Source organism: Leuresthes tenuis, unplaced genomic scaffold (genome assembly GCF_036924035.1).
Source record: "Leuresthes tenuis unplaced genomic scaffold, fLeuTen1.0.hap1 SCAF_15, whole genome shotgun sequence".
NCBI classification, from domain to species: Eukaryota; Metazoa; Chordata; class Actinopteri; order Atheriniformes; family Atherinopsidae; genus Leuresthes; species Leuresthes tenuis.
In genome coordinates this window covers 22,402,718-22,416,752 of record NW_027325369.1, presented here as the reverse complement: position 1 = coordinate 22,416,752, position 14,035 = coordinate 22,402,718, and the positions used below count along the sequence as shown (strand labels likewise).

General features: G+C 41.2%; 3 protein-coding genes across 10 annotated transcripts in view; 1 reads left to right on the top strand and 2 right to left on the bottom strand.

The window, feature by feature from the left end:
- The window catches only part of evla (Enah/Vasp-like a), a 36,842-nt gene extending 35,121 nt beyond the window's left edge, over nucleotides 1–1,721 (bottom strand). The window contains exon 1 of the mRNA XM_072366012.1: nucleotides 1,303–1,721. Coding sequence (XP_072222113.1) covers nucleotides 1,303–1,307 — 5 coding nt within the window. The 5' untranslated portion in view covers nucleotides 1,308–1,721. The remainder of the gene's footprint in view (nucleotides 1–1,302) is intronic.
- Nucleotides 1–14,035, top strand: part of degs2 (delta(4)-desaturase, sphingolipid 2) — a 66,656-nt gene that overhangs the window by 39,899 nt on the left and 12,722 nt on the right. The window lies entirely within an intron of this gene.
- eml1 (EMAP like 1) overlaps nucleotides 2,751–14,035 on the bottom strand; it is a 49,116-nt gene continuing 37,831 nt past the window's right edge. For 7 of the 8 annotated variants that reach the window (XM_072366006.1, XM_072366009.1, XM_072366002.1 and 4 more), the window contains 17 exons: nucleotides 11,362–11,491; nucleotides 10,554–10,703; nucleotides 9,914–9,983; nucleotides 9,588–9,698; nucleotides 9,370–9,465; nucleotides 9,146–9,280; nucleotides 8,872–8,971; nucleotides 8,311–8,462; nucleotides 7,049–7,174; nucleotides 6,816–6,947; nucleotides 6,146–6,213; nucleotides 5,929–6,017; nucleotides 5,408–5,505; nucleotides 5,074–5,161; nucleotides 4,870–4,965; nucleotides 4,652–4,782; nucleotides 2,751–4,569 (listed from right to left, as the gene is read on the bottom strand). In XM_072366006.1, coding sequence (XP_072222107.1) covers nucleotides 4,444–4,569; nucleotides 4,652–4,782; nucleotides 4,870–4,965; nucleotides 5,074–5,161; nucleotides 5,408–5,505; nucleotides 5,929–6,017; nucleotides 6,146–6,213; nucleotides 6,816–6,947; nucleotides 7,049–7,174; nucleotides 8,311–8,462; nucleotides 8,872–8,971; nucleotides 9,146–9,280; nucleotides 9,370–9,465; nucleotides 9,588–9,698; nucleotides 9,914–9,983; nucleotides 10,554–10,703; nucleotides 11,362–11,491 — 1,898 coding nt within the window. In that variant the 3' untranslated portion in view covers nucleotides 2,751–4,443. The remainder of the gene's footprint in view (nucleotides 4,570–4,651; nucleotides 4,783–4,869; nucleotides 4,966–5,073; nucleotides 5,162–5,407; nucleotides 5,506–5,928; nucleotides 6,018–6,145; nucleotides 6,214–6,815; nucleotides 6,948–7,048; nucleotides 7,175–8,310; nucleotides 8,463–8,871; nucleotides 8,972–9,145; nucleotides 9,281–9,369; nucleotides 9,466–9,587; nucleotides 9,699–9,913; nucleotides 9,984–10,553; nucleotides 10,704–11,361; nucleotides 11,492–14,035) is intronic. The other variant, XM_072366003.1, reaches the window with a different exon arrangement.

The window sequence follows — 14,035 nt, the reverse complement described above, 5'->3', positions numbered from 1 at the left end:
GCTTTCTGAAGATTTAAGACTTCCCTTTTGGGCTTGAGTCAAGCAACAGAGCTGCCTCTGGTGAAAATAAACATGCAGGATGGGACACAAGTAGCTGAGCTTCACAGAAAGAGAGGAAACGACATGCTCATCCAGCTGGACTGCACCACGTGAGTCTTACATATTTACTGTCTGGGAGCGAAATAGTTCAGCTACTGGATTTGAGTTCAGTGAAGCTGCAGGAGACGGGTGAATCATCTGAATAAGGACATATTACGTGGCGGCATTTGTCACTTTTTCTTCTTTTTTCTTTTCAAACAATTCTATCTCACTCACTTTCTCTTTTGTTCCTCTCAGAGGAAAGAAACACCACAACTACAGAGTCAGACTTTCTCTCACACACGAGCAGCCCAATGCCAGAATCTAGAGTGAAAGCAAAGTGTGAGGGTGCACTGTATTTGAGGAGAGCTGTCAGAGTAAATCTGAAGCCATAAAACAGAATGGTGCAGGCTGCAGCGACAGAGGAGTCAAACTACAGGCAGCAGGGAGAAGCATAAAAGGACTGTTGCATAAATAGAACAGAATACAGAGACTGCTGCTAGAGAAGCAGGCCTCAGTGCACGCTGCATACCACCATAACCAGAGCTGAGCTTAAATGGACAGAAATAAGCTTGGAGACAAAGATTTCAACATGACTCACATATTCTACAGGCTGAAAACGCGCATGGACCACTCAGGGAACAGCTTAATGGAGGTGTGTGTGTGTGAGGGGAGGGGGGTGTGAGTCTGTTAACCTGCCTGGCAACTACCAGAATAAACACCCTCCTCCTCCTGCCATGGTTATAAGCGCCCTCACTTATCCTATCCCCCCCTGCAGCCACTCACATATGGCGGTGCGTCGGTAATATTTAGTGAAACAGGCGTTTTATATCACAAGGTGCGCCGTATTGCATATGTGTACAAATACGTGATGCTGTCGTTTCCATGACAACATTATCATGGCCTGAGTCCGGTATTCAATACACTGGGCGGGTCCGGCGGTGACAATAGAGGGGAAAAGAGGATGAGTTATTGACATAACTCGCCCTACACATCAGTGGATGATGAAGGACGCCTATAAAGAGCTGAGGCCGGGAGGGTGGGCCGCTGGATGGTGAATAATGAGCCATGAGACACCAGAAATGCTGCATTTATTCTCGACGCCATATTTTCCAAATAAATATGTGTAAATGTGGATGTAGTCATGAGGTTGAGGGCAGAGTGTGTCAGTGCGCATCTGTCATGACGCGTCAAACTGAGCGCATGGTGCTGGCCGCGGCTTACCTCATTTTCTTTTCTCCTCCTTTATTCAGCCGGAGATGATGGCACTGATGAGGTTGATCAATTTGTCCGCTACTATTTCGGTATTAACCCAGTCTGTGGGCCCACCAGCCTCCACCTGGCGTCAACTATATACGTCTAAAGAGATATCACAGGCTGCTGTCGGTTCTCAAACGCTAAGCGACAACCCAAGCGTTTTATGCCATCCGCTTTGTGCTCCGTTGTCTCTTTTGTCCGCACGCGCCGCTGCGTCTCCTTAAGTCCATGTTCAGCTCGCGCTCGGTAGAAGACGGTGAACGGTGGTGGTCAGCCGCCTCTTTCATGCCATATTTTCTTCCCATTCGGAGTGGTTTCGGTGAAGTGGAGAGATTTGGAGAAAATGCTAATACGGCGTGCGAAGGAGGAGGAGGGATCCGACCGGCTCAAGGCTGCCCACCTGCGGCCAAGACGCGCACATGCCGACCACTGACGACCCCAAACCCCACCCGTCAGATCAGAAGGCTCCGACTCTGCATACTGTGCACAATACTGCCTGGCTATTGACAATGAACGGTTAATTTGGCATGAATGTATGGAGCAACGCTCCATATTATGTTGGCCCTGAGGCGATAGATAAATGAAGTAATTAATTATTTAATCTAACAAATGCCCCCACTGAGACACACACACAAATACACAATTTTCTTAAAGCAGATCAACAAAACATAAAGCACAATAACAGACAACACATTAAAACCAGAAAGAAAAAGAAAACAAAAAAGCTAACATAAGAATAATTTCAGAGAACTCATCTATACAATAACAAAACCCGGAATTTGGTTATTTTGGGAAGCTCAAAAACATTTCACAAAACAGTACCAAAAAAAGATACTCTGTTGTTGATGCTTTTTGTTAAATATGATCGTCGTATTAAGTTAGATGTGTTTTCAGTTTTATTGTTGCGTCTTATTCTGTGGGTTTTGTTTTTTTTCCCCTTTGGCTGAAATTCTGTTTTCTCTGCTTTTTTTATCGTTGTTTTGCTGTCTCTTATTATGTTTACTGTTTGTTAGTGTTCTTTTAAGTGTTAGCTTTATGAAATGCACTTTCTTTTTTTTTTATCTTTAATCGCAGATGTTTTATTCTCATGTCCCCTGATTCAATGTTTGAAGAATAGTGGGTTCAGATTTTGGCTTATTTTCCGAAGAATTTGTTTTCTAAAACCTTGTGCTTTGTGAAATGCTTTTTCATGTTTGGGTTTGATGGTGATGGTTTGAATTCATTTGTAACGTTGTGTGTTGTCTGGCTCTCATTTTGTACCACAAGACCAATGTAATTCATTTTTAGATACTGCTAATCATTCCCGAAATAACACAGATTTAAAACAAGCAAACAAACCAACAAAACAGGAAAATGTAATAAAATGGAAACCAGAAGACAACACTGAAAGAATTTCAGGTCTCATTTACTTTCAGTCAGATGTCAAATGTTTAATGGTTTTGAATCTGCAGCGCAGTGTGTTAAGTGGTAAGACTGGTCATGTTAAATCCACCCTGTTGAATTCAAATCTTAGCTGTTAGAAGATTTCTGAGGATCTTCTGATGAAACTACTCCACCAATCAGCTAGCCTTCAGTATCTCCAAACAACATGTTTTATAACAGCAGCAGTGATGTTCACACTAAAATCATCTCAACTCCAATTAAATAGAACTTTAAACACACGCATGTGCGTAAGCTCTGCTTTCTGTTGACAGTAAGAGGAGGAATGTGACACGTTACGTACCATAGACCTGAATGAATGTGACACAGCATGAATGAGCAGACACTGATTTATGTGAGGATCCATCTGATGCTAAACACCAGTGGACCTGCTGCATGTTCATCAGGCAGAAGCGGTTGCCTTATGGAGAGAAAACACCTCAAGAAGGTTCAGTTCGGTTAAATCTTTCTTGCGAGCATCTCAGAGTGCAGGTCAGACAGTTACAGTGTGATGGTCTCATCCTTCACCTTCGTGAACTCATCTCGGTGCAATGCAAAGTAGACACATTGAAAAAAAGTCATTAAAATGCTTGGTTTTTCGATGCTCCTTGCATTCGAGACAAAAGATAAAGTAAACATACAACATCTCACCCGAAAGAAATCCGAAACTGTATCAGTAATTCACTCACATTTTCTTCAGATCTGTTTCAAGGCTCTCAGTACATTTACCCACACAGGACTAAACAGGGATTAACTGCAGGAGAAAATTCAAAGGAAATAAAACTGGCAGTGCAGGATTAGACTTATGATCCATAAATAATAGTAAAGTCTTTTTTAAGACTGGGAAGCTCTGATACTTCTTATATATTTGGATATTTTTGCTGCAAATCTAGATATTTGTAATTTGGCATTGCCTCCACATAAATATATCAGATTATCATAGAGTCCAAATGTGTCCAATTACATTTTCTGCACTGAATGGGTACACCACGGCTGATACAAATGAATCAGAAAAAAGTTTAGTCACATGTAAACTTTGGCTGAAATCTCTGAATAGTTCAGTGAAATATTTTTAGGGCAGCCAAAGGCTTTTTTTTTTTTTTTTACATGTTAATAACAGGGAAGGCTCTTGCCTCACTAGCGCTTTCCTGAGTTGTTAAATACAGAATAAAAGAAAGTTTAACAGTTAGAAAACCCCAATATTCTTCCTTTAGTTTGTGTCGCAAGGGTCTTGGATCTCCATCTCCATCAGGCTGGAACGGCTCTGACAGACAGCAAAACAAACCTCCTGAGTCTAGTATCTGTGACGGGAGTGTACACTAAAGAAGTGCAGTCACAAAGTCAGAGCCTTTGGTTCTGTTAAGTCAGACTCGTTCCGTCTTGTGTCACAAGGCTACAGTGCGTGAGGCGGAGATTTATTTTGTACATATCGTGTGAAGAAACAGAAAAGGAGTAAAAAGGAGGATTTTTATATTTGAAGCAGCTGTTCATTACACCTCCACAGATCAGGAGGGAAAACTCGGTTTCTCTTCTTTCAAATCACTTCAGTTCATTCAGATCCATTTCTTATTTTGACTTCATTTACGTTTGGTTTGGTTCATTTTAGTGCAGTTCAGTACAGTTTGATTCTCTGGGGTACAGTCGGCAGCAGCTCTGAGGCGCTAACAGTTACTGTTTGTTTCTGTTTGATCAGACTATCCTCCACTGCAACACGCTCATGTCCTTCCCACCAGTCGACACAAGGTGGCTATCGTCATACAGGAAGGTCACATTGGTCACATGGCTGCTATGGCCTCCATAAACATGGCTGGGAGCCTGTAAAAAAACATAAAACAAGTTTCAAAACACGGTGAATCAAACTTTTAATATACTTTCTTCTTCTTGTATAGCTTCATACCCTGAACTGCGAACAGGGATATGAGAAGAGATGGACTTTCCCAAAGTCGTCCCCAGTAACCAGGAGGCTTTTGTCACTGGACCTGCACACTGCATTGATGTCGGTGCCATCTGAACCTTCAGGCCACAGGCCTGAGAAGCAGAAGAAGACACTTGCTGTATGGATGCTATGATTCAAGCCCGGCGTGTAAAGTGGAGACAGAAGGAGCCATCACTTACCAAAGACCTGGAAGCCCAGAGTGCAAGTGCAGGTGACCCACTCAATATCTCTGGTGGTCTCCACACTGACCACCTGTTTACACACTGATGGGATCCCTGTGAAGACAAGAACAAACATGACATACAACAGGCTTCAGCATCACTTAGCATCATGTGAACCAACCAGGATGGTGAAATGACACAGAGGATAGGGGTCATACTTACAGTACAGTATCTCATAGTCGCCTGAATTTGATACCAGATACTGGGAGTCCACCGACCAGTCCAAATGGGTAATGAAACTGGAGTGACCCTGGTAAAAGATAAAAATGGACAAAGTTCGAGGACTTCTTCTCACAGAAACACAACATCCCACTTCACAACATTTCCAGAGTTAAAGTTTCAAAAGCCAGAAAAATTCCTAGAAATGTTGACACAAACGCAGCAGTCTACTCAGAGACTTGTTCTTTAACCTTTTATAGTATCCGTATAAACACAGCGAGGCAGGAGAAAACCATAATATAGAGCTGGGCCGGGAACTAATTATACAGATGCTTACCGAACACTTCCCCACTCGACTGTACTTCCTCCCATTTTCAGCCACAGCATAGACGTAGATGTAGTTGTCGTGGGAACCAATAGCCAGGAAATTACCATCTAGAGGAGAGAGAAAGCAGGAACAATATTGGTGATAAAATAAAATGCTAATGTTTAACAATGTCAAGTTAATAACTAGAGTTTGGACTAATTATACAATGTGAGTTGGATTCTGACATTGATAGTAGAGACTTCACATCTGTAACAGAAGGCTGTATCAACTATTCAAATATCCAGTATGACTAAAAAAAATCCACTCAATGTCTTAAAAGACTATCAGCTATTTCAATCATGAAATTATAATAAATTTGAGGGGAGGTGTCTTTTTTTCCAGCAATAATACTGTGTTATTTTATTTGTATCATTGCTGGTGGAACACAAATACTTCAGCATGGATACATGCTGTGTTTCAATTATCCAAATATTATAAGGAAAACAGAACATCACTCAGGGAAAACATGTTGGCAGGAGTTACAGACATACCTGGTCCATAGCGCATAACAGACAGCTGTTCATTCCCATCTGTGTGCACTGCGACCAAATCCTTAGAGTCTGTGTCCAGCACCAGCCACCTGCAGGATCAGTGACAGACTGCTCCACAATCTGGCTTTTCAGCTGCTTAATATTCACCACAACATTTTCTAAATTTCCTTCACAATATAAGCAGCCACCGAACGCTTTTCAGTGATGGGATATGTACCTGCCAGTCTGGGTTCCTATGGCAACCACTGCTCCACATGGGTGGAAGCCTGCTGATTGGGCAGTATCCTGTCAGAAAAGAAAGAGGAGGTCATTGTGAAGTCTTCCTTTGCATCATTATTGCATATTCATAGTTGTTAGATGACTTGTACTTTCAGAACTTCTTCACTTGTTTGTACTGATTCATGTGCAGTTGAACATCAGAAGGCACTTCTTACATGTTTCTTTGTACTAACATTCATTTAAGGATTGGTACAAACATGGTCCAATTTATACATATGTGATGTAGAAACGTGTAGCCTATAGTACACAAACACAGATGATTGACATTTTAGTGAAATAGGGAGCAGTTAAATAATATTTTAAATAATGTTACATATGGTGCATAAGATTGTTAAGTTCTCAGAGAGGTAGTGGTAGAGGGGGTAGATGTAGTGTCAATGATTTCTTAAAAGGTTTAGTTTCATAATACTTGGTGATACAACTTTATGTGTGAAAGTCATATAAGACAAACATTAGATGCAAATGTAAAAAAATGGTATGAAAGAGCACAGCTCCTGTTATTTCTCAAAGGCATCAAAACTTCTAAATCATTGGCCATTTCATCGTCTGTTCTGTGTTGGATGTAATTCCCAATACTGACTTCAGGGGGCGGTGTTGACAAAACTTACCTCTATACTCTTGTTCCAGATGAGCTGATGGGTGCTTGAATCCCACAGACAGACCTGCCTGTCATATCCGCAGGTCAGAAACTGAGGTTTCCAGGGATGGACCCCCAGGCCCCACAACTCATCAGTGTGACCCTGGAAAGAAGAGTTAGTGGATTAACTGGTAGGCAGAAACAAAAAAAAAAAGTAATTGCTGAGGAAATAGGGGTGTAACCTTTCTAAAATGTTGAATCTACCTGTGTAATGGATGTAAATTCTCCGTCCAAACTTCCCTGCAAAACGAAGTTCTTTGTGGTCCCGATGAGTACACTCTCCCCTCTGCCTTCTGCTATGGTCCGAATTGGGCCAAACAATTCAGGCACCTGCACGGAGAAAAACACCATGAACCACCAAATAACCTTTCATGGCATAATGTGGATAATTTCAGGAATCAATTAAGACGTGAGTAAGCCACAAGCGTTGTCACTTTAAAGATCCACGGAGCTTCTTAAGAGCACGAATCCATCTCATCCTCTGTAATATTTATGATATGATGACATGCTGATAATGCACAGTTTGCAGCCAGGGCAACAAGCTATTTCTAGCTCCCAAAGAAAGACCTTCTTCAGAAGAAGTAACTGGATACACACTGTAAGCTTTTATTAACACATACAGTCATGTGAAAAGTCATTAAATCCCATGGACTTTGTTTCCATTTTTTTTTTAGCTTACTTGGAAGAGGAGTGGTTTACCAGTCTCTGACGTTAGCTTCCTTAAGTTATTGAACATCATTATCTGCTTTGGCCATTCCATACCCTCCATTATGTGTTAAGAGGTCTTCTTCCAGTTCAACCCCAGCTTTTGAGCAAATAGCTGTTCCTTTTCCTAAAGAAAATCAGTTTTGCATCAAATATTTCTGCTGCCACTTAACTCTATTTCTGGTTCATTGGCTAAGAGGAAATGACTCCAAAAAGCCTGCTCTTTGTCTACATGCTCACAGAGGAAGTGCAATTCGTCTTTAATGTTCCTTTTTGGACTACAAAAGCTTTTTCCTGGGGCATCTTCCGTGCGGGTCAAATTTGTACAACCCCTCTCTGATTGAAAACACAGAGGTACCTGCAGATCCTGTGATGAAATTCTGGGGTTTTCAGAGACTCAGTTTTGCATGAAATTGTCTGTTCTTGGATTGAATTTGCTTTGGTGACCAGTCCTGGACAAACATCCATACGGCTTGTTTTGGACATATTTTTACATCCTCCCCTGACTCATAAGCATCAATAGCTTTATGTATATATATATATGTATGTATATGGGTACATTCTGCTTGTTGAAAAGGCAGTTAACAGTTTCTACGCTTAATGTTTTCACATGACTTTATCGACACTGTCATCTCTTAACAGATCATTAGTGTGCTGTGGCGCTCTAACAGCATGACTAATGCATTTCACCCTACAAATTATGAGGAATTTATACATTTTATTTCCATCTTTGAAGAAGAGAAAATCTTTCAGTCTTTCACCTCCACGGTTTGTATCTTCTGGTAGCTGCTGTCCCACGAAACAAGCTTGCGGTCTTTCCCTCCAGACACCAGTGTGCCGTTCCTCAGCATGCACACAGCAAAGATGCTGCCCTCGTGAGCTCCTTGGATGACATGGCTGATGCGATTAGTGCCTGTGTGACAGAGATGGGATGAGATAGATGAGAAGGCTCAGTCGGAGGGAGACAGACACAAAGGTCGACTGCCTGAGGAGGGCAGAAGGGTAATCAATAGAGAAACCAGAGAGAAAGAGAGATGGTGCATCTGAGAATATGAAGTTCACTTTCACAATTAAAGATCTGCTCACAAGATCCAACTCTGTTCTATTCTCAGTTTGACCCGAATTTGACCTCTGATCTCCTGACGGCTCCACCACAATGAGACATTTTGAGCGTGTGACCACTAAAACGTCTACGTTCTCACACAAATTTATTTTCTCTCATTTTAATTTGACAGACTCGCTTCTGTTAGCGCCTACAGTGCTACATGGGTATGGTTATGTCTACCCAGGGCCGACGGCTTTCTGTGAGGAATTCTTTGTACCTTTTCCCCACACCAGGATGTTTCCACTCGAGTCTCCAGTGATAGCGTCTCCATTTTCTGCGAAGGTCACACACAACACAAACTTGGGCTTCTCTTGTTTCTGTAACAAACACAAGAACGTATGTGTGGTTCCAATTTGCTCGACTATCACTGATTTTATTCAAGAACAAAACAAGAATTTATATCAAGTGCACAAGTTGCATGCACTTATATCAAACCCCATTGTTCCATGGGATGAAAAAAATGTGCGATGAACAGCTTGCTGTCTTCTTACCTCAAACAATCCTTGCTTCTTGATCAGCATGCCTTTCTCCATGGTCCAGAAACAGAGATGAGACTTTCCACAAGTCACAATGATGTTGCTGTCTGTTGGATGAAAGTCTGCAGCAAACACTGACTCATTGGAGCACTAAACAGATCCACATGCAAACAAGGAACAAGTTCAGCTTAGCAAAAGCAACAAAATTAGAGCAAACCCAAAAACACATGTGCACATACCTTAACCTCAGCCAGTCTGTCTTCTCTCTGCCAGTCCCACACAGAGAGGACGTGGTCATTGGAGTCATCTACAACGCAAAGAGTGTTTCCTCCATTCTAACATGCAAAAACAGAAATAACTCTGTGTTAATTTGACTTTTTTAACTCATCAAAAGACCTAAACCTAGCTCCTGTCAGAGTGGGAATGGCCTAAAATAATGTTTGCTGTATTTCCGTACCGATTTGGAGAATGCCAGGCAGACCAGTGCTCGGTCAAAGAAACCCACTCCCAGAACATGAAGGGTGTTGAGGCTGACGGAGTCCCACACACGAACGTGAGGAGCCAGCTGCTGCCAGGAAACATGACACACAAACATGGGCAAAACACTGAGTGAGGTATATCATCTGTGATGATGATGGACTGGCACATTCTGCGAATTCAACAAATATGTAATTCAGAGAGCCTAATAATGAGACAGAATTGCTTGACCCAGTTCAGTATCTCTCAAAGATGATAAATGTTGAATGGTAAAATAATAAAGCCTCAGTATGAGACCATACTTACTTTACCATCTGAGGAGGTGCCTGCCACCTGCCCAGTTGCTATGGTGATCTTATCAGGGTGGACAGCGAGGCTGAAGACGTGAAAAGCAGACATGAACAGCTGGACAAATTTTTTACATCAAAAGAACCCTTTGAATAAAGATGAGCAACCAGAAAGGCTGCACCACAGCTCCAGCACACTTGTCTTTGCTCATATGTGTGGGAAAATGAGACATATTAAGAAACATGCTCTTTTGGGTACGGCAGTGTAGCTGCACTTGTAGAAAGGGTAAAGTTCAAACGCTTCTTCCCTGTCTTCAAAAGAGCATAAAAGATCCATCTGCGATCCATCCTCTGATCTGTAATCTAATCCGCAAGTCGAGCTTTTATCAACCTTAGAGTGGAATAACATAATCATCAATCACTGCTGAAGATTACACTCACTGCACAACACCATTCTGAAATGACTTCACTATCTGTAACACTTTAGTACATCTGTAGCTTCCATCTACAGTGGCGACATTCTGGCTCCGTGCATGTGCTTGTGCAATAATTAAGAATCAGGAATAGAAAACATGATTCAATTTTAGGCTTGTTGAAATGGTGCCAAAGAAATAAGAGAGCCCCTAACAGATGGGATTCTGTCTGCTCGTGTCGCTTACCATTTGATGTCGTCTGTGTGTCCGGTGTAGTGTCTCTGCAACTGCTCGTCCACATTGAACAAGACGACCACTGAGGCGATGAAATATACCGTTTCTCCAGTGGGAAGCAGGTAAAGGTTGGAGCGACAGTCGCGACCGCGGTAACCGTAGCTGAGCAATAAAAGGGTCAAGGAATTATAAAATGGATGGCACGTCTTCCTACACTTGTGCACACAAGTAGGTGTGCCAATCAAAAAAAGAAATCTAAGTCATTGCATCTTACACATTTGCATTGTATATTAGGATTGGAATCAACATAATCAGTTGTCAATTTCTGTGTGTGTTGCTTGTGCTTTCTCCCTCTGATTTAGTCTTTTTCTTTGCCTTGTGGCCTTTTTCCATTTGGATTTCTGAACAACATGCCACATTCATTTCTGATCTATAAAAGTAAGAAACACAGATTCCCACAAATGAAACTAAATAAAAATAAAACAGCACAAGAGGAGCTGCTGACTGGTTGTGCCTGCAGCCTGACAGCTGTATGCAGAGCGATGAGCTCGATCCCGACAGCGGCAGTACCACACGGTGAAAAACGAGCATCTGAGCAGATCTCCTCTGACAGGCAGTGAGACACGTTTGTAGCTTCTTCTCACACCTACATCACAATCTGAAATTATCTTCCTCACATAAGAAGTTTTCAAAAATTTTCCAAATCAGTTTGTAGTTGAACAATTCATTCCTGCAGAAATATCCCTGCAGGAGCTGCCAAACAAGTTGAGCCTGATCTTCACTTGGTTTATTTTGGAAACAAGCTGAAGCAAAAGGATACACCCAGTCCAGTTTGAGTTTGTTGCTGGGCAGCTCGGCTCTGGCCTCCAGGTAGTAGCTATCCACTTGGTCTTTGGGCATGTACATGGTGATGGGACGACCCTTAAGGAACATTTTCACATAACCTTCCTCTGGAAAAAGGTAATAGAAACAGTCAGTGAGATGACGTGTGGGATCATGGGTGTGCTTTATTTCAGATTAATGGTGTCAGATTTTTACTATACAAAAGAAACACACAGAACATTGCTATGTTATGAATGGCAGGGTGATGATAACACTGAATGTATAGGTGGATTAGAATATAGCGGAGCGATGTGACAGGATGTGATGGGATTCTTATTTTACTGCGATGACAAAAACAACAGAAACTGCAAACTCATACAAAGCTTCATAACTGTTTTTTATTAGTCATTTCCAACATATTTGTGACAGCAGAGGGCACAAAATAAACACTTTGTTAAAAACTTCAACGACTCATAAATATTCAGCTCATAGCAGACATTAACCAAGACAAAATGCAGACACAAGCAGAGCAATGGAAATGTCATAGGGAAAATAAATAAATAAAACAGATGGAAGCTTAGAAAAGGAAATAATGAGAAGTCCTCATCAGTTTTAAACATGTTTATAATGAAAAATAAATCATGCAGAGAACATCAAGGGAAGCAAAGACAAAGACAATTAAATATTAATGTCAACAATTGCTCATTACAGGGGACGACTACTAGCTTAAATAGATTTATAGGTAAAGTTGGGGGCTTGCTTGATCTTTATTTTAATTTTTATAAAAATTATGTTCTTTTTCTCTGAATCTTTATGGTGGAATTGCAAGTGACAAGAGACCTCCTGTGCTCTTTTTTTTTTCTCTCGTTTTAGATGGCACACCTCTGATAAAAACCACAAATTTGTCTGTACGGTTTTGTGACTGGAATAAACACTAATATTTTATTAAAGGAGTGTTGCTTTATTGCTGGATTATTATTTATTAGCTAGTAACAAATCTGGAAATACTGGCTTGGTGACTTAACAGGGCTGACATAGCTGGGAGTATCAATAGGAGATAACAGACTCCCTGACTTCCTCATATGGAGACTACAACTCGGGGGCTTTCTGACCGATGACACCTTGGCAGCACCATCTTTTCTAGCCACGCTGGCCTTGCTGCTTTCTGGTTTTCCCCGAGGGATGGTGGCTGAACGAGCCGTCACAGCTGTGGCTGTGGGGCCGCTGCTCTTCCCCGTCCATTTGGTAGAGCGGCTGAGGTAAATCTGCACTGTGACTATAATGGTAGCGGGGAAAAAAGCAGAGGAAGTGATGACGGAGATTGGGAGTGATCGAGGTTGTCAGGGCCGGATGGATGCGAGGGGGCAAAACAGGAGCAAGGAGGATCAAGAGGCGCACAGGAGGGAGGAGGTTGGTAGAAGTTAGATTCATATAATGGCTGTTTTTTTCTGACACTTTTTTAGTGGAGGCATAAAGAAACCAACAAAACACAAACTACCAGAAGGAAACTGGGGAAACTGACTTCTAATATAAACCAGATGAATTCTGTGTACATATATGAGTAATTTTCAGTCTTAGTGTCTCCAAACATGGAATAAAGTCCATGCAGAGAGTTGAAGGATTTCTTTTGTGGAAATGCTTTACTTTATAGTTTCATAATTTCCTGAAAGATAATCCAATTGCTGTTCAACTGCAAGACTTTCTTTTCAACATATTAGAGTGAGTCAGTTCAGTAGAAACATGGAAAAATATCACATTTGCCTTTTGGCAGAATTCAGAATAACAATTATGCAGATTGAATTCTCCAATATTAAAAGGCTGGAGAATACACAGCTGAAATAAAACATCATGCTAGTAATATGAAATGTCTCATAATAAAGGAATGTCCCGTTGTGGGATATATCAAACGTTAAATGGAGATCAGGTCATCATAGTCAACATGATGTGGAAATGGCTCTGAGTACCTCCAGGGCTGCTACTGGTCTGTTTCTTTATAGATCTGATTTGTTTTTCCACGTGAAGGATTACAGGCATTTTAGGCAGTGACCGTCATAATGTTTTGTCTCTTTGAAGTAAATACAGTACTAACTTTCTTTGAAATAGAGTCTACTATAGTCTACTAAGTCTATTTTTCCTTTAACTTATCACCAAATTTCACAATGTTCGACATGGAAAGACCTTGAAAATTATAAGGAAAATTGGACATGTAAAATAAAGCATTAAACTTTTTCTTTCTTTTTTTTTTTTACATTTGTCCGATCTTTGCTTTGTCCAGCTCTTTAAAACAAATGAACAGTTTTCTGTCCAACCAACTGTAATTTAATATTAAAATGTCAGACACTGCCTCATCATCACCAGCCTGAAGTGTTGGGAACCACTAGTCTGTGCTTTAATTGACAAAAATGTTTAGACTGTCTTGACTGATGTTTATCCTAAAGATTTAATCCTTGTCTAACACAACTGGGTAAATATCTGTATAGGTGCGAGGAAATGAGTCTGGCTTTCTTAGCAGATCTGCAAACACTTCACAGAAGGGGACTACACACAAACAGATGACACTTCAGGCTGTGTGAGGAGACTACAAGCTGAAGAATTCAATAGGAATTACTCCAAAAAAAAAGAGACGAATGAAACGCAAGGTCAGATTCTGAGCGTTAGGGCACAACAAGAGC